Below are 26,482 nucleotides of genomic sequence, written 5' to 3' on the forward strand. Positions count from 1 at the left end.
TCATAATGAGGGTTTTTTTTTATTTATTTTAGTGTAATTAACATACAGTGTTATATTAATTGGACGTGTATAATATAGTGATCCAACACTTCCATACATCACCCAGTGCTCATCACAAGTGCACTTCTTCATCCCCATCACCTATTTCATCCATCCCCCATCTACTTCCCCTCTGGTAATCATCAGTTTGTTCTCTATAATTAAGAGTGTGCTTTTTGGTTTGTCTCTTTTCTGTTGTTGTTGTTGTTCATTCATTTGTATTCTTAGATTCCACATATTAGGGGTGCCTGGGGGGCTCAGTTGGTTAAGAGTCTGTCTTCAGCTGTCTCAGGTTATGATCCCAGGGTCCTAGAGTCAATCCTCACATCCCTCTCCTTCTCCCTCTGCTGTTTCCCCTATGTGTGCTCTTTTGAGCTCTCTGTCAAATAAATAAATAAAATCTTTTTTAAAAATCCCACATATGAGCAAAATCATATGGCATTTGCCTTTCTCTGACTGACTTATTTCACTTAACATTATACTGTCTGGATCCATCCACATTGTTGTTTCATTCTTCTTTCTGGATGAGTAATATTCCATTGTGTAAATTATATCTTCTGTATCCATTTGTCTATCAATAGACATTTGGGCTGCCTCCATAATTTGGCTATTGTAAATAATGCTGCAATAAGCATAGGAGTGCATCTGTCTTTTTGGATTAGTGTCTGTATCCTTTGGGTAAATACCCAGTAGTGGTCACAATGAGGCCTTTGAACACTTCCTAAGCATCTTGTAATGATGTCCAAACAGATGTACTTTATACCAAATCCTCACTTCTGTGAACAATATAGTACAAAGATAATACATCTCCTATCTCCATAGTCAGCTTGTTAGTCATAAAACAAATAAAATCACTATTCCTTTATACCACTTTGCAATTTATTAATCAAGTTACTGACTTCAAAACTGAGGGGGGAAATACAGTTTTTAAATGATGATAAGCTTGAAAAATTCTCCAGCAGTAGATGTACATCAATTAGTACAATCTATCTCAACTGTTCAGGATGGCCAAGATAAAGGTTTTAGTATCTCAAAACAACAAAGTATCTAAAAATAAATCTTTCAACTTCCTCAGATAAAAATGTTAGTATCTCAAAAGTAATAAAGTATTTTAAAATCTTTTAGTTTCATGCACTTTCTAAGAAAGACTCTAGTATTAGTATTTAGGAAGTACATATTAATTGGATCTTTAAACTGCATATAACATTTATATAACCATGTATAGTAATCATGAATTCAAAATTTTAAAAAATTTTAACTAATAGATTTGAAAGTAATGCTTTTCTAAGAGTTTCAAATAAGAACAAATACTTTAATAAGAAAATAAGGGATCCCTAGGTGGCGCAGCGGTTTGGCGCCTGCCTTTGGCCCAGGGCGCGATCCTGAAGACCCGGGATCGAATCCCACGTCGGGCTCCCGGTGCATGGAGCCTGCTTCTCCTTCTGCCTGTGTCTCTGCCTCTCTCTCTCTCTCTCTCTCTCTCTCTGTGTGACTATCATAAATAAATAAAAATTTTAAAAAAAAAAAAAAAGGATAAGGGTGCCTGGCTGGCTCAGTCAGCAGAGCATGTGACTCTTAATCTTGGTCCTGAGTTTGAGTTCCACACTGAATATGGAGTCTACTTTAAAAAAAAAAAAAGAAAGAAAGAAAAAAGAAAAAGTATAAACAAATATATTATCCAAGAGAAGTAACATGATACAATCTTACCTTTTAAAGAAATATATTACATTGTCTCTTTGAAGAAGATAATCCATTTGGTAAGTACACTTTTGTTAATGTTAGAAATATTTAAGCACTAAAATATGCAAAAGTCAACTAATATTTCATACTAACCTTGTTCTCGTGGGTTTTACTGGTATGTGAAATACGATTATATGACGAAGATGATGAAGAACTGAACAAGGAGGATTTCTTACTAGATGATGTATATTCAGCTGAGGTATGTTTTACATAAGACCAACTACTGTTGTAAAATTCATAATTAAAATCATTATTTATTTTCACCTATAAAGAAAATGAAAAATTTTTCTGTGACCAAATTAAGGCCTTGGATATAACCAAATATCTTTTGCCACAGACCCTTTAACATGGATACTTTCTTCACAGTCTTCTCCAAAAAAAGGCAAAGCTCTTCATTGACACATAATGACTGTGGCCCTCATTACAACCGGAGCCATATGAATACAAGGAATAGAGTCCATTCTATAATTACTCTTTGTTAAGAAGGAGATATGGTATTAATAATGGCAATCCCAAGTGATTCACAGAACACATTTGTGTACCAACATCCCCCACTTTCTTTTATTGTCAACTGTTAGCCCAGAAATTAGAAAATCAACAAAATTATACTAACAGAAAACTGAATAGCACTATGGTTCTTGATTTTTCATCTAATAGAAGGGAACAGAGATGCAAATTTTTTTCCTATGATAGATGGCAGAAGAAAAGGCCATCCCAAAAGAATTTTGAAGCAGACAACAGGATAGTCAGATGTGGCTAAGAGAGAAGTGACAGCTCCAGCACTGATGAAAAAGACAATCATTTATTTATCCCTTATTTTGTCCTAGATCAAGTGTCAAAATAAAACGCCCATGGGGGCTAGCAAGTAATATAAATGTTGGAGGCATACAGTGGAAGGCAGGGTGATGAAGTGAACTCACACTGTCGAAAGAGACACCAACATTCAAATCCATCATACAGTTACCATATGTAACCATAAGTTCTAGCATTGACAGATTATATTTTTAAGAAAAGAGAGAAATCTGAATCATGACACAAAAATCTCTAGATTTTTTAAAATCATAGGTAATTAATTTGCTAACAAATGCCAGTCACCATGAAAATAAAGCAAGACATGCAAGATGACTCCCTCTCACAGTTTCTGCTTTGTATAAATAGTCAAATCACTAACCGTCGTTCTGCAAGCATTTGTGTTCTTGGCATATATCCATAACATCTATGTTTGAGATTAATCAAAGTATAAATAAGCACAGGGAACATTAAAATGATGGATATCATACACTTTAAACATACACCTAAAAGGAGTGAAAATGACGGAATATCATGTAGCCATTTTAAATGATGCCTGTGAAGAAAACTATTCATGTTAAATGAGAAAGTAGGTATAAATGTGATAATCCTGTTAATTACAACCATGCAAGTATATTTCCTAGTCAAAAAAGACCAGAAAGAAATTGGCTTGGCTGACTGAGTGGCTCAGTCAGTTGAGCCTCCGACTCTTGCTCTCAACTCGGGTCATTATCTCAGGGTTGTGAATTCAAGCCCCACACTGGGCTCCATGCTGGACACAGAACCTACAGAAGAAGAGGAAAAAGAAGAAGAAGGAGAAGGAGAAGGAGAAGGAGAAGGAGAAGAAGGAAGAAGAAGAAGAAGAAGAAGAAGAAGAAGAAGAAGAAGAAGAAGAAGAAGAAGAAGAAGAAGAAGAAGAAGAAGAAATTCAGCAAAATGCCATACTATATAACTTTTATCACTGCCCATCAAAATTACACATGCACACTAAGAACATGCTGGAAAATAAGAAAAGATAGATTTATTCATATCTTTTGTTAGAGCATTATTTTCATTACATTATGAAACTGGTTTGTTTAAAAGTCAAATGCAAAAATTCAGCTCAAACTGAGATGGAAAATATATGTATTATTATTGACTACAAAGAGGACAATAATGAAAGTGCCATTAGGGCAGCCCTGGTGGCGCAGCAGTTTAGCGCCACCTTCAGCCCTGGGTGTGATCCTGGAGACCCGGGATCAAGTCCCATGGATCAAGTCCCATGTCGGGCTCCCTGCATGGGGCCTGCTCCTTCCTCTGCCTGTGTCTCTGCCTCTGTGTGTGTGTGTGTGTGTGTGTGTGTGTGTGTATGTGTGTGTCTCATGAATAAATAAATAAAATCTTTAAATAAATAAATAAAAGTGACATTAGAGATTTCTACAGCCACTAGATAGTGTCTCCATCCTATTTGGTTTTAGACACAGAATTTACTTTTTATCTTTCTTAAAAAAGAGAAGCTATCTATCTTCCTTTCACTGCAAAGGGAAAAAAGCCTATTTCTCCTCATCTTCAGATCTGCAGTTCAAACTCTTGATTAATGCAAATAAGCCTCTTTACCTGCTTTAGTTCAGCATTGCCTCACTCTCAGCTACTCTACACAGAGCTACAAGAGTCATCTTTTCCAAGGTAAAATGTGATCTTCTTAAATGCCCCTTAATTAATAGTCTCTCCATCCAACTTACCATACCCCAGACTGATCCTTCCTCTGAAATCACAAATCCAAATGTCCTATACCCTGCCACCTCTCAGTCTTTTGACTTTCATTCTATTATCACCATAGCTATTATTCAACTTCGTAGACACAAGTTTTTCCATTTAGTTTCCCTTCTCTCTCTCTCTCTCTCTCTCTCTCTCTCAGCACCTTCATTTTTCCACTTCCTTCCTTTCCAGAAAAACTTCATGGTTCATGACTTGAACCAGTCTCTCGCCAATGATCTTAACTCCCTTGCCTTAGATATGCCCAGCCATCATGCTTGTCCTGCAGAATCCCAACCCTGGTTCAATGCTCACAGCCAAGCTGCTCAGCCCTACGATAGAAAAATCACATAACTATATATGGTACCACATCAGTCCACTCATGATTTCCAGTCTCATGAGGACCCTCAATGCAGTGCAGAAGCTTCATATTTCCATTCTCTTTCTCTCTCATTCTCTGCAGTATCTATTTCAAAATCTCTGTACCTACCTCCATCCTCCAATCTTAGAACCACTCCCCTCACTCTCAGAACCTGATCTTCACCTCTTTCTTCACAAACATTCCCATTATCAGACAGAGGTCTCCTAAACTTCTGGCTAACAAATCCACAAACATATTTGCATTTCTTCTACTCCTCTTCTCCACAGGTGTCCCTCCTCTAGCTAAAGCTAATTTCTGTCTCATCTCTATTGCATCCCCTCCCTCTTCTAAAGACGTATTAAATTGATGGCTTATTCCCTCTCCCACAGCTTCAATTGTTCTTTCTCTACTGGCTCATTCCTATCAAACTAATATGTATTCTAACCCCACCTAAGTAAAGCATGTTGCAAGGGCTCTGCAAACACATTTCTTGGGTTCAGATTCCATGTTATCTATTATCTCTATGATTGTGGGTGAATTCTTCAGCATTTTTTGTCTCGGTTTCCTCAACTATAAAATAGAAATGACAGTACCTACATTTTTAGACTAATTATAAAGAAAAGAAGATCTGGAGCACCTAGGTGGCTCAGTTGGTGAAGCATTCAACTCTTGGTTTCAGGTCAGGTCATGATCTCAGGGCATTGGGATCCAGCCCTGTGCTAGGCTACATGCTCAGCGGAAGGTCAGCAAGGAGTCTGCTTCTCCCTCTCCCTTTCCCTCTGCCCCTTCCCCCATTAACATGCGCTCGCTCTCTCACTCTCTCTTTCTCTCAAATAAATAAATATTTATTTAAAAAAGAAAAAAAGAAAAAAAGAAAAAAAAAAAGAAGAAAATCCATTTTAAGCACCTGAACAATGAATAGTATATAAAGGGCTCTTCATGTATGTGAGTTATTTCAATCATCATTTAAATTATTCCTGGTTAGCAAGGTAGATTTAAAAATATCAGATATCTAGACTCATACCAACAAAGGAAACAGAGGATCAGATAATTAAGCATTAGTTAGAATTGCCTTTAGAATATGATTTTCTTGGGGCACCTGGGTGACTCAGTTGGTTGAGCAACTGACTCTAGGTTTCAGTACAGGTCATGATCTCAGGGTCATCGGATCCAGCCCCAAGCCTAGCTCTATGATCAGTATGATGTTGCTTGAGATTTTCTCCCTCTCCTGCTGCCCCTCCCCCTGCTCATGCTCTCTCTCTCTTTCTCTCTAAAATAAATAAATAAGTCTTTTTTTTTTTTTCAAGAGATAATGTTTGGGGGGGGTTTTAAGATTTTATTTATTTATTCATGAGAGACAGATTGAGAGAGAGGCAGAGGGAGAAGTAGGCTCTCTGCAGGAGCCCAATATGGGACTCTATCACTGACCTTGGGATCATGCCCTGAGCCAAAGGCAGATGCTCAATCATCCAGGTGTCCCCATAAATAAGTCTTTTTAAAAAGAATGTGATTTTGTTATTTATTTGTTATGCACATAGGCTCTCTTTTCCAAAATATAATGAAGTACATTCAAAACTAAATACAGGAGGATCCAGGAGATAATTCATTTCCTCAACCCTAATCCTTACTCCCATCTGCAACTCATTCCAAGTTGACAATGAACACAACAGTCTCATCAGCCTCCATGCTGAACTAGCAAAGAGGCACCTTCTCTAAGAAACCATGGAGGAAGAATATGCTTATGTGTCCAAGGCTTCCTTGTGGTATGAAAAGTATGAGGAAAAAAAGAAAAAGAAAAGTATGAGGGAACAATGTGCACGGTATCAAAGAAAGTGGCTTAGTCATCAAGAAACCAGGTTTGCCCCGGATAAACTACAATGTTAATAATGAAACGGAGATTATAAGATGTTTTGTTTTTATTTGTTAATATTTCTGTTCCAACAAGCCAAAAGTAATTTTCCACTCAGAAGTAGCTGAATACCCACTGGTCTCGGGTCTATGTGAGCTGCAGAGAGCATTTACCACCCCCATCTACACACTGGGTTAGCACTTCAGTGACTGACTCATTGCCTATTGCTTCCACCTCACTTCCCTCAGGCTGGATTCTCAAAACATCTCTATTCTTCACTCAATAACAGGTTATAATTTTCCTTTACCTCTGACAAACACCTTCAAACTCAAGGACTGGAAAGGCATTTCAGATGTCAATCCAAAAACCAAGCCATGCTGAAGGAAATGAATGTCAGGATTGTGCTATTATTAAATTATTTCTCTTCTTCAGAAGCTGCAGACTTCCAGCATGTCTACCTTCCAACTATGTCAGAAATTCTCTCATTATTTTCTCTGCTCTGTAACTCTCTAAATTTGACCCAAAAAAGTATATATGCAATTATCCCTCTTATAATTATGAAAGAATTATCACCACATCCTCCTAGTAATAGAGGGGAAAAAACTTTCTATATATGCCTATGTTACATTCTCCCTTCTGGCCAACAGTTAAATTACAATACATATCATCCACCATGTAGAATTTAGAGTTGAGAAAGCCATTAAATACAAGATATTGGGAGAGTAAAATATACTAGAAAAAGGAAGGGCTCTGAAATATGGCAGATTGGATCCAAGCTCTGCTACTTATTAATTTGGTGGTTTAGAGCAAGTCAGCTGAAGTCCTCTGAGCCTCAACTTCTACATATATAAAATAGTAAAATACCACTTACCTTCCAAAGATGTTATAAAGATTAAACATACACAAATTGCCTAAAACAGTACAGATGCCACAGTAGGTATTCAAAAACTGGCAGCTACCTTTTTTTTTCAGATCAGTTTCATTTTCCATTTCCATGATACAATAATTCCTTTATTCTAAACATTTATTTAATTTGGGGTGCCTCCGTGGCTTAGTCAGTTAAGCATCTGCCTTCAGCTCAGGTCATAATCTCAGGGTTCTGGGATCCTGGGATTGAGCCTTGCATTGGGCTCCCTGCTCAGTGAGGAGTCTATGTCTCCCTCTCCCTCTTCTCCCTCTCCTCTTCCCCCTTACTCATGCACGCACATGCATGCACTCTCTTTCTCTCTCAAATAAATAATGTATTTATTTATTTCAGAGAGAGAGTGACAGGGAAAGGCAGAGGGAGGGAAAGAACCTCAAGCAGACCCCCCTGCTGAACACAGAGCTCAGGGCTCCATCTCACAACCCATGAGATCATGACCTGAGTTGAAATTAAGAGTCGGTCTTTTAACTGATTGAGCCACCCAGGTGCCCCTATGATGCAGTAATTCTTTTTTTTTTTTTTTTTTTTTTTTTTAATTTTTATTTATTTCTGATAGTCACAGAGAGAGAGAGAGAGAGAGGCAGAGACATAGGCAGAGGGAGAAGCAGGCTCCATGCACCGGGAGCCTGACGTGGGATTCGATCCTGGGTCTCCAGGATCGCGCCCTGGGCTAAAGGCAGGCACCAAACCGCTGCGCCACCCAGGGATCCCATGATGCAGTAATTCTTAAATGTAACTTATTCTTTTGTAAGTCAGAAGAGGATGCTGTTTATAATCAAAACTGCATTCTGAAGAGGGTTAATTTTGGTAAACAAAAGCCCTTCTGTCTGAACATCCAAATAGTTTTGATTTACAAAATTGGAGACAATAGATAAGAAGTACTGAACTGGAGATTTTCGGAATTCTGGAAAGAAGTGAGGAAGGGAGTGAAAGAAGAGGTCTTGAAAGAAGAGAACAAAAAAAAAAAAAAAAAAAAAAGAAAGAAGAGAACAAGAGACCAAAATGTGATGAGAACAGAAGCTTTGATTTGTTGAGGTTCTAGAAGGACAGATGTTTTAAAATGGAGATGTCAAAATGTTTTTGTTGAGGTTCTAGAAGGACAGATGTTTTAAAATGGAGATGTCAAAATGTTTTTGTTGAGGTTCTAGAAGGACAGATGTTTTAAAATGGAGATGTCAAAATGTTTTTGTTGAGGTTCTAGAAGGACAGATGTTTTAAAATGGAGATGTCAAAATGTTTTTGTTGAATGTGTTAGTATGACTACAACAAGAAATTTCTCCTCTATATTCCCTTCAAATGTTTAGGATTCTCCCCCTTAAGCCATAACTCTATCTGTGTGAGTGGATTTTGTGTGGAAATCATGGAATCGGTGAGTATGACAGAAACAGCTTGCAAGAAGAAACCTGGAACAGAAACCCTGAGACTCTAAGCAAAATGGAAAATTCTGGCAATACAGACGTTGACAAGGATATGGAGCACAGGCCCCGCATTCCACACTGCTGACAGGGTCTAAATTGATGACACAAACATTTTGGAAACTTTACTGAGTAGAGTGCAACCTGTACATAACCTGCAAGGCAGCAATTCAAGCACCAGGTGTATGCCCTAGAGAAACTCTAGATCATTTGCATGGAACTCATGCACAAGAATGTGCAAGGCATTTTCATAAGAAAAAAAATTGGAACCAGCAATAAAAATGTCATCTACATCAACATTAATAAATTTAAAAACCATAATTTTGAATGAAAAAAATTCATAGAAGAATAAATAGGATTTACTTATAAAAATGGCCAAAAAAAAAAAAAAAAGGCAGGCAAAACTAAATCACAAATTTTTATTCAGGGACAAAGACATATGAGATAAACATATACAGAAAAACAAAGAAGTGATTAATACAAAACAGAAGCTAGTGGTTGTCTGGGGAACAAGAGTGGGGAGGATGTGACCAGTGAGAGGTAGATGAGAACCGCTAAGTCGGTCATTGGCAATATTCTATTTCTTAAGGTGGTTGGTGGACATAGATGAGTATTTGTTGTATAGTTTCCCTCAAACTGTATGTTTATGTTATTCATACCCTTTCACAATTTAAAAATGAAATCTTTCACAATTTAAAAATAAAAGCATTTTTAAGTGACACTGACACTTTGGCAGTGGTAAAGAGATTAGCACAACCAGTCATGACCAGGGCCTTGAGTTATGACACCCATACAGGAACAGACCATCTAGTTTGGGGCCCATATGGTCCATGGACTTGAAAATGAGGCAAAACAATACTTCCACCTAAATGAGACAAATTAAAAGTATCACTGCCCTGAATCCCAGAGTTAAAGATATGTATCATTTTTAAGCCCATATAAAACATTTGTAAGAACTGACCAAATATTAGGCCACAAATAAATTCTCAACAAATACCAAAAAATCAGTATCACATAAGTAATGATCTCCGGCAATAATTCACAGATTAAAAATAAATTAAATCAATGAAATTAAGTACCTGGAATGTATAGGAAAGGATATTTCCACTCAGTCTATAGAAAAAATTTCCATCCCCACTAAATACTTTTCTGCATTGACCACCAAAACTTTTAGTGTTGATGACTTTGTTCTTAAACTGGCCAGTGAGTTCATTGTAACTATTTAAAAAAAAGAAGAAGGAGGAGGAAGGAAGGAAGGAAGGAAGAAAAGACGGTTACAAACCAGAAATAGTGCTTGCTGAAAAAAGAATTCTAGAAAATCTTGAAATATATTACAGTTAAGCATCTCTTCAAGAAAGTTCAAATAAAGAGAACAGTATCCTAAAGCACACCATACATTATTCAGCCTCCCCTGGGTAGTATAATAGGGGAAACTAATTGCTGGGGAAATCCAACATCCCTTTAGCCTAAGAACATGTTTGGTAAACACACAGCCCTTTTGTATCTAATGGCAACAGCTGGTTTTTAGTTGAATCTATAGATAAACCAGTGCAATTAAGATTACTCTTGAGGAGAAGGAAATTTGTATGAAAAATTTCAACTAAATTGCTTCTTAGCTTACTGAATGGTAATACTCTTGAGTAATTTTACCATTTCTCTGCTAATGAAATTGAAAATATTACAGAAAAGGCACCTCAAACTACCACTCTAAAACAAATTATTTTAAAGCCTTGATATCTCAACTTGGATCTGACCCTTAAACGTTTTTCAGAATTCTTTTTGAAAGGACAAAATGGGATTGTCCCAACTTCACCTGAAAATGAAAGTTTCCAGCTGGTTTAGACAATTATTTTTCAAGCCTAAATATTCCAACACACCACCTTCTCTCTTCTTTCTGTGTTCATACTCTATTACCTCTTCATTCTCTCCCTTTCCATAAGATGACCAACTATCTAGGTTTTCCCAGGTCTGAGGGGTGTTCCTGAACATATGACTTCCAGTGTTAAAAGCAGGACAGTCCAGGGACAATTGGACACTCCACATTTACCAGATATATTTTCAGGTATACAGTTATGAATTAAAAGTGCTCGCACACCTAGCTGGCTCAGTTGGGAGACTCTTGATCTTGGGGTTGTGAGTTCAAGCCCTTACATTAGGGGTAGAGATTACTTAAATAAATAAAACTTTTTTTTAAAAATGGTTTTAAATGTTTCAGGGTATAGCAAAGAGTTCTGAGCCAAAGGCTTAGCTATTATGACTTGTTATTATACTTACCAAACCATAAAATAAAACAAAACCAAATGAAAAGCTATAACCCATCAATATGCACAGGAAGCTGCCCAGTACCTTACCCATTTCCAGTAAGTTCTATGTTGGGAGGAGGTTGATCAAGGTCACAGGAAGGTCTACTTTCTGAGTCCTCACATTTGTCTTCATCAGCACTATCCTCTTCACAGTCAGAATCCCCATTGCAAACCAAAGATTTGCTGATGCACTGGCCTGTACAGAAGATAAGCCCCCACAAAAAATAACAGAGGAAGAAGGGAAAAACTACTTGGGATCAAAAAGATTTTGCCTCTAGGGCACCCGGGCAGCTCACTCAGTTGAGCTTCCAACTCTTGGTTTTGGGCCAGGTTTGATCTCAGGGTCATGATTTGGTGCCTGGTATGGGGCTCCATGTTCAGCAGGGAGTCTGCTTGAAGATTCTCTCCCTTTCCCTCTGCCTCTCCCCCTGCTCCTGCTCACTCACTCTAAAATAAATAAATAAATCTTAAAAAAAAAAAAAAAAGATTTTGCCTCTGACCCCAACACTGCACTAATATTCTAAAGTGATTTTGAGATCAATCCTCAAGATGTCCAGGAAAGGACTGGTGATTATTTTGGTCCTCATAACACACAAAATTGATTCTGATCTCAGCTAGAAACAAAATGGAAAATAAAAACTGAATTCAAATTCCAGGCTCTCACCCATAATCAAGCTGTTTGTCTGAGTCTTCCCAAAATCAAAAGGTGCCAAACACTGGGAAGACAGATTGACATCCTGCCCTTCAACTTTCAGCTTATTTTTTGTAATTACTGACCAAGATGGCAAGGCTCTGTTTGTTTGTTTTTTGGTGATTTGATGTATAAGCTTTTGAGAACATGGAAACTGGGTCAAAAGGTTAAAACCCAACATTTCTGTGCAAGGCACTCTTCCAGATGTTAGAGTACAAATATAAATACAAATGGTAAGCTGGGATTTTCATGTACTTTACAATCTAGTAGGATTTTCATGTACTTTACAATCTAGTAGGACTATAAAGACTTAGATCATTATAGACATAGATCCCACTATGTAATTGTTATGGTAGATATACATCCCAGGCACCAAGGAGGCACTGAAGGGTACTAAATGATCTAACCCTTGCCTACCTCCCCAGCATCATCTCCAGCTATTCTCCTAGCAGCTTCCTGTGCCCTCATCACACCTACATGAATAAAAGGCCAGGCTTTCTGTCATCTCCTCTGACCTTGCACTTATAGTTCTCTCAGCCTAGAAGGATTTCTGTACCTGTCACGTACTTGTCCTTCAAGAATCAAATTAAACATTATTTTTTTCTTAGAAATCATCCCTATACCACAGGCTGTAATGCATGTCCTTCGTATACATCCTCATGGTATGCATTACACACAACTCTTCTGATGGTATTTCATGCACCCCAGTGTGGTCTCACTCAATCCAATGCAACTAACATTTGTTGAGAGTCTGCTATGTACCAGGTACTTCAGATGCAAAAATTAAAGGACTATTATCCATATCCTCAAGGAGTTCACAAGAGAGATAACCAGGTCAACAAATACTCCAGATTACAGATGGTATGATGTACATGGGGAACACAGAGCAGTGACTTGTTAATTATCTCTATCAGTTGAGGAACTAAGGAATGCTTCTTAAAAGAGGAGTCATCTGATTTGGGTTTTGAAAGTAAAATAGGGGTTCCACAGGTATTGTAGAGGGGACAGAGAGTGGGGGATTATTTATGTACTATTCTGTCTGTAAATTTTAATATTTTTGAAGGAAGAGGCTATGTGTTCATTTATATATCCACAATCCTTACCACTATTTCTGGACCATATTAAGAATAATAAATATTTGCCAAAGGTTGTTGAATTAATCTGACTACACAAATGCTACATAAACAATAGGTCAAATAATAGTGCCAAAACTTGAAATTATGTTTCAATCACCCTGTACATAGGAGTGATCTGTATTGCTTCTTAACTAGATAATTAGAGTTACTTTTCTGGTAAACATAATAATAACTTGGGCAGTAACATTGTTTTTGCCCAATCTTGATATACCAGACTCTCACATCTTCAACAAAAATACAATGTCAAAAAAAAAAAAAAAAAAACAATGTCAAGAACTGTTTGGGTCTGTCAATAGCCATATTTCCTTTCAAAGAAGCAAAGAGTATCTCCACCTTTATTACCAGATGAAATAATGATACTGCATTTGAAATAATGATAGCTGAGTGTGTAATAAGCCAATAAAATTAATTTTATGTCAATATAAATTCAGCAAACCTGAACAAATAAATACTGAGCAGGTTAATCAAATAACATTTTGAATTTACACTCTGCATGGAGTTTCCAAACCTATGGAAAACAAATACCTGAGAAACACCTGAAACGCTCTCCACATCCCTCTTCTGTCGGACATCCTCGTGTAGGTTCACACGGTTGTGTTTCAAATGCACTTCCAACACAAGGATGGCCGCCATACTGCCCATAAACAGCAACTGACCTCCTGTGAGTCTAAACACAAAACAGATTGTGCTTTTTAATATCTCCTTTCCTTTATCTGAGAAACAAAATCTGAGAGAAATTAATACAATTGAAGAAACATTGTTCAGGAAATTGTTCTGGTGCACAGATGTAAAACTTCCCAAATCAATAAACCCACAGACCTACTTGTCCTTGAGTACAATGACTCTTGGATTACTATTTATGAAGCACTCCCAGCCATATATTTATTTATTCTCAGGGTTGAGTGTAAAAAAAAAAAAATCAGTGAATCTTTAAGAAAGTAACTTGAAAGAGTTCTCTGGGTAGACATATAAGCAAATAAGTTGATATAGATGATTAATGTTTTTGCTCAAGCTATGTGCCAGGAGCTAACTAGAAGGGTGACACAAATTTTGCCAGAGGGAGAGAAGGATCTTGGGAACCAGGGCTAAGGAGAAGTAAAGTTAGAACAACCTTTGGAAAAGTGGTGGAATGGATTTTAGTTGGATGTTAAGCCTTCTTCAGGAAGGCAAGGCAAGGCAAAGCAAAACAATCTAGAGAGAGTTATATGTGAACATGGAAGTCAGATTTTCAGTACAGAAATCTTGGTAGTCCAAAGGTGAAGCTACCTCTGCAATGGAATTCTACTAGATAATCAAAATCATTGGCCTCTGAAATGGGAAATACGCCAAAGGCAAATCTCTGGGAGACAAAGTATGGGAAAATAGAGGAAATCATCAAGCCAACTAAGAAGCAACTAATTCGTCATAAAAGTCACTTAATCAGTGTGAAGGCATGTATTTAATATTTAAACAAAAAGAAAGGTCCACAAAACCCTGTCCCTCCCCAACAGCAATCAGATACATCATACAAGCCTCTTCCTATACTCACCTTTTCCCTATTAAAAAAAAAAAATAAACAGAATCTGGCATTCCAGAGAATTTTAATGGCAAAGACTAATGGGGAAGACAGGATATACAAACTGATGTGGGGCCAGGAGTGGAATGGTCAAGAAATAATTCCTGAGATGTTGGTGCTTATATCCTTAGTGCTCAAGGGAGAGGGGATGTGCAGAGTATCAGATCATAAATGTGTTTCTACTTATAAAACCATTTTGCAGGATTTCTCTGGTGCTTATCATTGGGTTCCTTATTAACTATCAGTGAGATGAACAGGCAGTCATGAGACCCCTTAAGAATGTAGCAACCAGAGGCACCCACGTGGCTCAGTTGGTTAAGTGTCTGCCTTCAGCTCAGGTCATGATCCCAGAGTCCTGGGATTGAGCTCCGCATCGGACTCCCTGCTCAGCTGAGAGTCTGCTTCTCTGTCTCCCTCTGTCTGCCTCTCCTCTTGCTTGTGCTCTCTCTCAAATAAATAAATAAAATCTTAAAAAAAAAAAAAAGAGAGAGAGAGAGAGATTGTAGCAACCAGCACATATTTGATCCTTATGGGAATTCTGCAGGCCATAGGTCAGCCTTCTGGGCTAAACGTGAAGACATTTCTACTTCTTTCCCTTTATCACAAACCAAGGTTGAATCTCCTCACCCATCCTAAACCAGGTTAGAGATGGAGATTCTTTCAGACAAAGGGTCGCAGTATTGCAATTTGCTCTTTGAGCAGTTTTGTGTCAGCCTGGGCCTGACACCGGCACCTTCTATTAGATCTAAGCAGAGATGCCATGGAGGAATATGACTGGGGAATGGAACACAGTACAGTTCCTTAATAAGTTTTTAGTTTCTGTATTTAATTGTTGAAGATCTCTCTTATGTGTCTTATTAAATTATCCTTTTGTGAAGTTCCAAAGCACAGATTGTGTTGTCTAAATAATGTTTCCCTCTCTCTGTATATGAGGATCACTTTGATGGCTGCCCACTGTGGACAGTCTCATTCTCACTTGACAAATTCTGATCTTATGACCCTATTTTCATTTTCACTTGTCTCTTTCTGGGTGAAAATTTTGTTATTATAATCTAGGGATGTAATCATTGCATGATGACCTTCTCGCAAAGAAAAAATTATTAACATGGCAAATACCTTCCATCTCTTTATTTTTAAATCATAAAAAGTTTTCCTTATTTGGTGCTTCACTTTTGCCTTGTTATTCAAGTACCCATTTGCCTATAATCAGAGTAGTCATCTCTTTGCCCAAAGCCAAATTCTACATTTGTGTAACTTGTTTTGTAAATATAACTCATGTAGGTACTAAATGCTTGACGAAAATGATGATTATGATGATGCTTCAAAACAGAAATTATCTTCTGTAATATGGTTCTGTTATTTTAATAATTAAAAAGTGATTTTTAAATACACATTTTTATTCAAGCTGAACCACCTTTAAAATATTCTGCAAATACAGAATCATGTTGTGTACCTGAAACTAATATAATGTCATATGTTAATTATATTTCAATAAAAACATATTTAATCATTCAAATGTTTAGAACCTTTAAAACAAACATTATATTTTTGGAATTTATCCTGAGAAAATTATTAGAACAGAGGACAGATTTCTTTTTTTTTATTTTTTTTAAATATTTTATTTATTTTTTCATGAGAAACACACACACACACACACACAGAAAAAGAGAGAGGCAGAGACACAGGCAGAGGGAGAAGCAGGTTCCATGCAGGGAGCCCGATGTGGGACTCCATCCTGCTTCTCCGAGATGACGCCCTGAGCCAAAGGCAGACACTCAACTGCTGAGCCACCCAGGTGAGAGGACAGATTTCTATGTACAAAAATGTTCACTAAAGTTTTATTTATAATAATGAAAATGTAGATAACCTAAATCTCAAACAACAGGAAAGTGGATAAATAAGACTGATATACTCATATAATGGAAAATAATACAGCTGTTAAAATTCATGCCAAAAGTATAACTTTAAAACAGTAGAGTTGTGGGAGCCTACATGGCTCAGTCAGTTAAGAGTCTGCCTTTGGCTCAGGTCATGATCAAGTCCTACATCAGGCTCTCTTCTCAGCAGGGCTCTGCTTCTATCATTCTATCCTTCTATCCTTCCCCTGCTCTATCTTTCTCTCATGCTCTGTGTTTCAAATAAATAAGTAAAATCTTAAAAATAAAAAAATAAATAAAATAGTAGAGGGGTGCCCAAGTGTCTCAGCTGCTTAATTAAGCACCTGGCTCTTGATCTTAGCTCAGGTCTTGATATCAGAGTCGTGAGTTCAAGCCCCATGTTGGGCTCCATGCTGGGTGTGGAGACTAGTTTTAAAAAAATGGAATATAGGGTACCTGCCTGGGTCAGTCAGTGGAGCATGCAACTCTTGATCTGAGGTTTGTAGGTTCAAGGCCCATTATGGGCGTAGAGATTACTTAAAAGCAAAATCTTTTTTAAAAAAGTGCAAAATGTTTCACTTTTCATGGTCATTCAGTATTCCTTAGGTAAAACAAAGCAGCTATGTTGTACTTGTTAGTGCTTGTTTTAAAATAACAAGAAAAGTTGAACCCAATAAGTATAAAACAGATTTTGAATTACCTACTAACTTCATTTCATGCTCTTCAATTTCTCTAATAGTTAAATAGTGAATTGCTTTATTCTATGTATATTTCTAGGCTCAAATGTAAGATTTAGAAAAGTCCTGCAAGAAAAATAAGAATGCAGAAATTACTTTATTACATTATTATTAAAGTCATACTTTTCTCCCTTTAAAATTACTAAATATATTTTTAAGAAACAAAAAAATAACATGCCAAAATATCATTTGTCCATATGTAAGCTATTTCTGCATATAAACAATAAATACAAATTTTTTGTATGGTCCTACCTGAGTCTTGGTACACCCGTTGCATTCTGACCATGGGGCATAGGTATCCCACTGGCAATTGACTGGAGAGGCAGCTCTGTCAAATTGTTATAAATCAGGTAGAAAGATAAGAGAGGAGGACACAAAAAATAGTCAAAATTAATTCAAAAAAATTGCTTCACAATTTTTTAGGAGGCACCAAAAGCATCCCAAGATACTTAAAAATATAAGTGGAAGGGACCAACTTTTGTAGAGATTAACATTTATTAAGCATCTATAAGGTACTAGACACTATTTAGACACCCGAGCTGTAGACCCAATAAGAGATGGGTCACTGACTATTGATAGAGTAGAGGACAAAAATGAAGATATATAATCATAATACAATAATACAAACACAATCCATAATATATCTAATTTGAACAATTTCTTGACAGAAATGTGTACAGTATAATATGTTGTGAAAATAAAGATAACTGAGTGTTCACATTTGGGAGGGTAGGTGAGAACATATCGGAGGAAGTATTCAGGCATTTGAAAAGATTCTGAATAATGAATTAAAGAACTATACAGAAACTCTTAACTAGAAGACAAAAAGCTCTAAAAAGACCTTATGAGAAGTGAGAAACTAAAAACTGGCAAAGACTAGAGGGACAGAAATTTATTTCTAAATGCTCCCCCTGTTCATTTAGGCTAATTCTCAAGAACACACCCAAGTAGGGTCAATTTGAGCTTAAACAACTCTGCTCCATCAAAATACATGAAAAATGGAGAGTGGATTCTCATGTGATACTTAACTCCAGCTCTGTCAAGAAGATCACATGGCTAAGCCCTAAAGGATGCCTCACCTAAAAGCACATTTTACAAGGGGTAAAGGAACTCAGACTCCTGATGTCTCAATTTCAAGCACATTCCTAGCCTTGGAGACACCTGGAGTCAAGGTGATATGTGCTTATCTTAAGCCTGTGAGATGACGCTGAAAGTAAGGGGTCCCATCTGTAGCATGTGTGCCTCACAGGCTTTCATGGAGCCAACCCTGCTAGTCTTCATCTTGACATGGCACCAACGATCCAAATGCCTCAGTGTTTTTGACCCTTAAACAATCTGAACTTGCTATTTTCCTGTGTTGTATCCCAGGGACAGGCAGAGGCCTTCCCACACACACCAAGGTTTAGGAAGGGAAGCTAGCTTGGCCTTCTCCCTTCTGTTCTCCCATAATACCCCATGCAGACCTTTCCCAGAGCCCTTAGCACATCTGTAGTGAAACCAACTCTTTCAAGATCTGATTCACCCAATGGACTCTCAGTACCGTTTTGATCCTCTTTATGTCCCCTGTCACTACCACAGGTCCTGACACATATTCTGATAGCTTGATAAAGTGAACTGACCCGGTCCTATCCCATCAAACTGACAGTGAAAGCACAAGACCATGGGTAGATGTTGGCTTTTTTTCAGGTCTCAATAGTCAATAAACCTAATTTCTTAAAAAAAAAAGAAAGCTCTCAACCAGATGGGAGCTACCCTTGTAGGAGCATAGCATAAGGTATAGACTTGTCAAATCACTATGTTGTATACCTGAAACCAAGATAACATTGTGTATCAACTATATTTCAATTAAGGAAAAAAGAAAAAAACCTCTCAACCTTTAAAATCCAAAGAATGTTTTGCAATGAGAACATTTAAAGATCAAATTGTATTCTAAGTTGTGTCGATTCTAAGGTTGGTGCAGGTAAAATCATGGTACTGGGACAAGAAGAAAACCCTGAGGTATTTTTAGTCTTCACGTTCCTTCCTTATAAGGAATAAAATAGAATAAGAATAAGGATAAAACAAGCTTTTCCTATCATTGCCTTTTTTCAAAATGTGGAAAGATAAAGTATTGAAGGAATAAAGTTGTTCAGACTGCAATGTAAAAATCAGGCCATACTAAAGAACTTTCTAAAAATAAAAAAATTAATGATTTCCAACACAATCCAAAACATTCTCACCTTGAAAAAATTTGGAAATCTCCTGTAAATCCCACCAAGATGAACAAAGTTATTACCTGAGGGGAAGGGAATAAAGCGTTACTTTAAGTTTGCATTTCTTTAATGAGTTGAAAGTGAATACATTTGTACAAGTTAAGATTTGTGAGTTGGGAATATAAGGAAGAAAAGTACCATGGACAAGTCTCAACTCTGCTTATCCTTTAAACTTCCATTTTAAATAAAAGTTTAATACAGTTCTGTTGAGCTCACCTCCTGTTCATTTCTGTAAAGACAACTCGGGGCCTGGGAATATCATGGCCAAACGAACAGAAAATTTAACCCATTAGTACATTTCTTTAGGGATCTTTTAATTCCTTTCTCCACTCCTTCGCTCTAACTTCCACACTCATAAGGACACCCAGATAGGACGAAGCCTAGAAGACAGACCAGCCAAGAGTAAGGAGTTAAAAGGGAAATAAGCTTCATAAATGAAGAGTCAACCCAAAGTTAAAGCACATCCCTAGCCAGAGGGGCGGTGAGGCTCTCCAGGCCCCTTAGTTCTGCAGGTGGCTCAGGTTTAAAACACCTCTGAGGCCTTCTGTAATCGTCTCTACATGAAAGCACCAGCCTAAATATTGAGGATCTGACAGGTCACAAAATTGTATGTAAAATGGGGTTACATTTTGTTTGAAAAATCAAACATGTATTAAAAACAAATCTAGAGGGTCACCTGCGTGGCTCAGTGGTTGTGTGTCTGCCTTCGGCTCAGGTCATGATCCCAGGGTCCTGGGATGGAGTCCCACATCGGCCTCCCCCTCAGGGAGCTGCCTCTCCCTCTGCCTGTGTCTCCGCCTCTCTCTGGGTGTCTTTTATGAATAGATAAATAAAATATTTAAAAAGTAATCTAGAAAGAAATATAACAACGGTTAATAGGATTTTTCTGGGATGAAATTATAGGTGATTTCTATTATCTTATTTTTACTTTTATGTATTTCCGTACTTTGACCACTGAATGTGTCCAGGAATATAATTCAAATCTTTACTGGAGACTCTTTGAGAGTATCAAATGTATTCAATTTATAACCCGGTGTAACAGTCCTTAAAACCATCTTACCCAGATTTTAACAGGCCGATATATACTTTCTCTTCTCCCTCAAAGCTTTTTTTCTCTCCATGTAGTTGTGAAGTGGCTTCCCAACATTTTTTCCAGACCCTTCTACTTTCCTTCTTGGATTACTTACCGTCTTTTTTTTTTTTAAGATTGTATTTATTTATTCATGAGAGACTGTGAGAAAGAGATAGACCCTCAGGCAGAGGGAGAAGCAGGCTCCATGCAGGGAGCCCAACGTGGGACTCGATCCTGGGACCCCAGGATCAGGACCTGGGTCGAAGGCAGGCGCTAAACCGCTGAACCACCCAGGGATCCCTACTTACCGTCTTTTTACGTATCTTTCTTTCAGTTGTAAAATTCTAATTGCATACTTCTGCTTTTTATTGTTCTAGAAAGCTTTTAGCCTGTTATTTTGATTGGCATAACCAAAACCCTAATAGCTGTGAGCATCCTGGAAATGAGTGAACAGTGGTGGGAAAAGTTGTGAATACTTTTCTGACTTTTCAATAAGTTTGTAAAGCAGTGTCTTTTAAAGGTTGTTGTTTTGTTTTTTAATTAAAAACTACAATTTTTTTTCCTTTTTCAATGATGTCTTTAACTCTGTGCCATGTCAACTCATTTTTTCTGCCTGTAGGAAAGCCTATTTCATAGCTTTACTAGTCACTCCCAGGCACTAACACTCACATTTTCAGAAAACAAAAATCCTGAAACAATCAAGTAGTCAAATTTCAATTCAGTATCCAATCAATTCACTATCCTACTCCAGGGTCCTAGATGCTTATAACAGGGGTGAGAGGGTGTCTCCTTCAGAATTCTTTCTCGTTCTTTTTCTTTTCTTCCTCACCTCTCCAAGCTCCCTCTGTCTTCTTCAAAGTCACAGCAGCAGGAATGAAAGGGGCAAGAGCCAAAAAGGGTCTTGTGTGACTGAGCCAGCTGGAGATCTTGATGGTAAACCAGGATGTTGGTATGTTGATTCTTTATCTCCCACTGCGCTTTTTGTGGTTCTTTGGATGCTCCCCTCCCACCCCCCCACCCCCATTGCAGATCTACAACCACTGTACTCTGGTACAAATGATTAATCTCTTTGTTCATGACTCTGGATTCTCACCAGTGCTTGCCTCGTGGGAGTCCTTTCCCCTACGGATCCTACCTGTTGGGGTTGCTTCATCCTGCAGGCAGTTTGTTAAGCAGAATCCCTGGAGACCCAAGTCTGGCTCCTTCCCAAAGGTCCACTTTGAGTCTATAAGATACTTGCACATGTCCTTATCCTGTCAGACTCTAGATGTCCAGGATGTAACCAACCCTGCTGTGTTGATTTACTCTGCTAAAGGCAGACCAGTGAACCAACCTGTGGCTTTAGATTTTCCCATATGTGACTCGAGTATCATTCCCTGATATGGAAATGTTGGGGTTCAGAGCAAATGGTCAAGAAAGAATTCTTGAGACATCTACAGTGCAAAAAGGTGGTTTTATTAAAGCAGGAGGACAGGACCCACGGGCAGAAGGAGCTGCACTGGAGTTGTGATGGGTAATTAACTATATTCTTTCGAGTTGGGAGAGAGATAAGGATATTGTAAGTATCTAAGGAATTTTGGAACCAAGGTTTCCCAGACCTTTAGGGGGCCCAGCTACTGTCTAATAATACCTTAGTCATGAGACCCTTCAGATGTATATCACTGGGCTATATGCTTGGAGGATGATTGCTAACATGTATCTTGGGGTGGGGGAGAATGGGAGTAAAGATAAAGGGAATTTCCAAAGGAATTTTTATATGCTAAAATAGACTTACAGAATCCTGGGGGGTCAGGATAATGTTAAGCTAAGATTGCCTTTTACCCTCAGCAAAGTGTCAACAACAAGGCAGCTGAGTTTCTAGAGAAAGGTCACTATTTGTTTCAAGGACTTGTCAATGGGCTATAGACAGTAAGGAAACTTAATTTTTTCTTTGGTCTTTGTTTCCCACATCATTCCCTATATCTCCAGTACTCTAAAGGGTTGATCTTGTATACTTTTAAGGATAGGTATAATGAAAGTGTCACCCGACAGAAGTAAAGTTACCCTTTTTTTTTTCTTTTTTTGAGAGAGAGTGAGAGAGAATACATGAGCCAGGGTCAGGGAGAGGGACAAGCAGACCGAACTGAGCTCAAAGCCCGATTCTCATTACCCTGAGATCATGACCTGAGCTGAAATCAAGAGTCCGCCATTTAACCAACTGAGCCACCCAGGGGTCCCTAAGCTCCCTTTTTGTAATACTGCATTTCCTGTCCAGTATCTCAGTCTAAAATGTGGGGATACGCAGCATTCTTTGTTCTTGGCCTTCAACTCTCAGCCAAAGCAGGCATCATGAAAAGATTCACTCTTAACATTCTTAACAGCTTTTATTTTTTTTTTCTTAACAGCTTTTAAAACACATTTTAAAAGAAATTCAACCAAGTTTTAGGGAATATACTTTTTTTTTCTCATCAGGCCTGCCTTTGTCAACACCTTTCCCATATATGTACTCTTTATTATAACCTGTGAAGATCTGCTTATTACAAGGCAGTTCTCTTCATGAGTTATATAAGCTGAATCTATTAACCAAAAGAATGCCTTGAAATTTGCTAGCTGGGTCCCTGAAAATGAAGCAGTTATCATTTCCCAACTTCAGAAAGAGTATGTTAACAAATGGACAAGATAGAACAATCACAAATTAATAACAAGTGATGCAAAAATAAGTTGAAGTTGCTGTCTCTGGTCCTATCACTGGTTGAATTGTAATTTTCCTTACATTTGGCTATGTTGTATTGGAGCCAACAAGTATATTTGGTAAACCTTTAATTGCATTCCATCCATCTGTATCCTCCACTCTCACATTCCTGATATTTCATCAAGGATTCCATCTGAAACTCCAGGACTCTTACATAAGTCAAGTCATGGGGGCTCATGGCATGGCCCCAAATCAAACAAATAAACAAACAAAATACACTGGAAGGAAGTTTTCCCTAAGAAATAACAATGGTATTATTGTATTTCTTAATCGCTTTCTCAGGACTTTCATAAACATTGCCTCCAATATCTGGTTCCCAGACCTCTGAACCAGTAATTTTACTGCAAAACAAAACAAACAAACAAAAAATAGAATTCACTTTGACCGAATTGTTAAACATATTTAAACAAGGATTTTTTGTTGTTGTTTTAAGTTACCCCCAGATCTTTGTCTTTCCTATTTCCCCATGACTTCTCCTTATTTGAGTCATTTTGGTTAAGCCTCGCTCCCTTTTGAGATTGCTTCGTTCACGAAAGTAATGAAATTATTATCTTACCTTCATGTTTGGAAAAACATTCAGGGCAGAAGAAAGGAAGAAAACTTCCAGTGAGTGCCCAGTGAATTTTCAACAGCAGGAAGAGCCCAGCAGCCTGCTCCCTCTCTCTCTCTCTCTCTATGCTGGGGATTAACTTGGCACTCATAAACAGAGCAAGTGGTTCTAAGACTTAGCTCCTACCCCAACCAGATTCTCTGGGGACACCAAGAGCCTGCCCCTGGACTTAGTCTGTGTTTTGAAGCCAGATGCATCTTATCAATTTACACAGGCCTTAGCTATAACCAGCTGGAACTGTTTGGAAGTATAGTTCTAAGAAAACATCTGTAAATCAAGAAAGGCAGCAAATGTTCTCAGTTCAATGTTTATATGATTTTCAACCAAAGGAGACTTTATGTAAGGCAAGGGATAAACCCCCTTCCTGTTTCAATCTTCTAAACTAAGCGGCTGTTTTCATGATTCTCTTAAAGGGTGTTGTACACCAAACTTTGAGATTAAACACTGTGAGAAAAAATATATAAATGCAGTTCTGTCACTCAGGATATAAATGGAACATTCTGGAGTGGAATCTCCACCCCTCCCCCCAACAAAAAAAAGGAAAACAATACAACAACTATACTATAATATATATATATATATATATTATACTATAGTTGTGTATACACACACACACACACACACACACACACACACATGGCCTAACACAGTATTACATTCATTTCTTCGTGTTTGACTTCCACAGAATGGTCAAAAACAGCATCATGTTTTGCAAACATTGAATAGCATCACCAATTTCCCCAAGTTCTTCCCTTAATCCTTTTTGGAGATCACTGTTGGAAAGTTCCTATCGTTGGTCATCATCATCCGTGCATTATCTCTTCCCCCATTATTGTCTTGCCTAATTCTTATAGATCCTCATTCCCCACAGGTTTGCATTGATTCTAGCATTTCTCAACATCACTTTCATAGACTGCAGGAAAGCTGCATTTTGGGGGCAAGAGTTCAGATTTTTTACTGAAGCTAAGCTATGGTTTGATTCACATGGTTTGGTCAAATATTCTGACGCTTGCTGCTAGGGCATTATAAATAGGCGAGACTCAAGTGTTAAGTGGGAAAGGGATTTTAAGTTGAGAGTAATTTTATAACTAAACATTCCATTAGTGAATACTTTCCAAAAAAAAATATTTTCCAGTTTTAATGATTTATTTCTTTCTTTATCCTAAGAATTTGAATAATAGAGACCAACCCCCATCTTCCTCTTATAAATTAGTGTTGGGCTTCCAGAGATAAACTTTCCACATCTTTTGTTAAAATCATTAGTGATTTGTGTGGGAGAGATTTTGCAACAGAGAAGATGACCCCCTAATTCCTGAAAGATTTTTTTTTAAATTCAACTCCAGTTGCATGATTTCCAGATGTTATGGACTTTTCTTAAGAACTCATTGTGCAGAGGAGACTGAGTGACTCAGTTGGTGGTGCGTGTGAGTCTTGATCTTCGGGTTGTGAGTTCAAGCCCTATGTTGGGTGTGGAGATTACAGAAAAATGAAATCTTAAAAAAAAAAAAAAAAGTACTCAATGTACAATTCTACATTCAAGGACTCATTTGCATCCCTGAAAGCAGATTCTGAGACAGGAAATCAATTGCAAGTAGGCTTTTTGAGGGGGGTTGGGGGGCTTTTGTTTTTTTTTTTATTTGGGTTTTGGCTGGGTTATTTGTGGGGTTTTGTTTGGTTTTCTGATTTGAGAAGTGATCATAGCTGAGGGATGGAAAAGGGAGACAAGGAAGGAGAGGTCACCAGTAAAAGGCACTTTGCCTTGTGGCAATTAGAACTCAGTCCCAGTGTGGAAATCTGGGGACACTGCAGAGCACTTCTCAGAGCTATTCCAATTAACTGAATATATCAACCCTCTCTGATTGAGGGTGGCTCCTAGACTCAACTCTCTAACACTTCCAATTTGCCTTGGAGGTAGGCTGAGCAGCCCTGGTAGTTAGGGCAGGAAAGGGCCTTCAGGAAGACTGTTGCAGGTATCAGCAGTATTTGCAGGTATTTGCTTTTGTCATGTAGTGAAAACTGCTGAGGGGATATAATAAGTAGATACCAACAGCACTGCTGTGGTAGCCTGTCATTCATACATGAATGCATTCATTTATTTGTTTATTCTAATTCAACAAATATTTACTGAGGACACATAATATAATAGGCTATAGATTTTGACAGCAATACCTTTTATTATTTTTATTCCTTACATGCTATAAAGATCATATGAGCCCATGTATAGAATATCCTTAGTCTAGAGGATGACACATGCATGCAGTATACCTATAATAAGTTAGAACTTGAATTGTGCAGCTCACAGGGACTGTATCCCAGAGAACATTTTAAAAGCTTACAAAAACTTCCTTTCCCCAAGTGTTTTGCAGTCTCCCATCTCCATATCTTTGCTCTCACATGAATAGTGTTTCTTCAACAGTTGGAATTTCAGTGGAGGAGCCATTAGAACAAAAGCTTTAAGTGCAGGTGGGAACCTTACTCCACTCCCCTCAGGTGGGAGATTTGACTGCTGGCATACTGTTGTGTGGACTTAATTCAAAGGACAATAGGAACTCACTCAATGGAAGTTTTAAAGAAAGAATCAAAATGATGTTTCCAAATGATCGAAACAGTGGTGGTATGTGGGCCACGCAGGTAAGGAACAGAAGGAGGACACATGATTTGGAATT

At 37.8% G+C, this 26,482-nt stretch overlaps 1 protein-coding gene across 2 annotated transcripts in view; it reads right to left on the reverse strand.

Annotated features, from left to right (window-relative positions):
• The window catches only part of C7 (complement C7), a 52,678-nt gene extending 28,697 nt beyond the window's left edge, over positions 1 to 23,981 (reverse strand). The window contains exons 1-7 of one of the 2 annotated variants that reach the window (XM_038535232.1): positions 23,763 to 23,981; positions 19,371 to 19,426; positions 17,404 to 17,479; positions 13,508 to 13,649; positions 11,204 to 11,351; positions 9,932 to 10,070; positions 1,873 to 2,043 (exon numbers count right to left, since the gene is read on the reverse strand). In XM_038535232.1, coding sequence (XP_038391160.1) covers positions 1,873 to 2,043; positions 9,932 to 10,070; positions 11,204 to 11,351; positions 13,508 to 13,649; positions 17,404 to 17,479; positions 19,371 to 19,426; positions 23,763 to 23,768 — 738 coding nt within the window. In that variant the 5' untranslated portion in view covers positions 23,769 to 23,981. The remainder of the gene's footprint in view (positions 1 to 1,872; positions 2,044 to 9,931; positions 10,071 to 11,203; positions 11,352 to 13,507; positions 13,650 to 17,403; positions 17,480 to 19,370; positions 19,427 to 23,762) is intronic. The other variant, XM_038535233.1, reaches the window with a different exon arrangement.
• Positions 23,982 to 26,482: the final 2,501 nt, after the last annotated feature.

Source organism: Canis lupus, chromosome 4 (assembly GCF_011100685.1).
Source record: "Canis lupus familiaris isolate Mischka breed German Shepherd chromosome 4, alternate assembly UU_Cfam_GSD_1.0, whole genome shotgun sequence".
Lineage (NCBI taxonomy): Eukaryota > Metazoa > Chordata > Mammalia > Carnivora > Canidae > Canis > Canis lupus.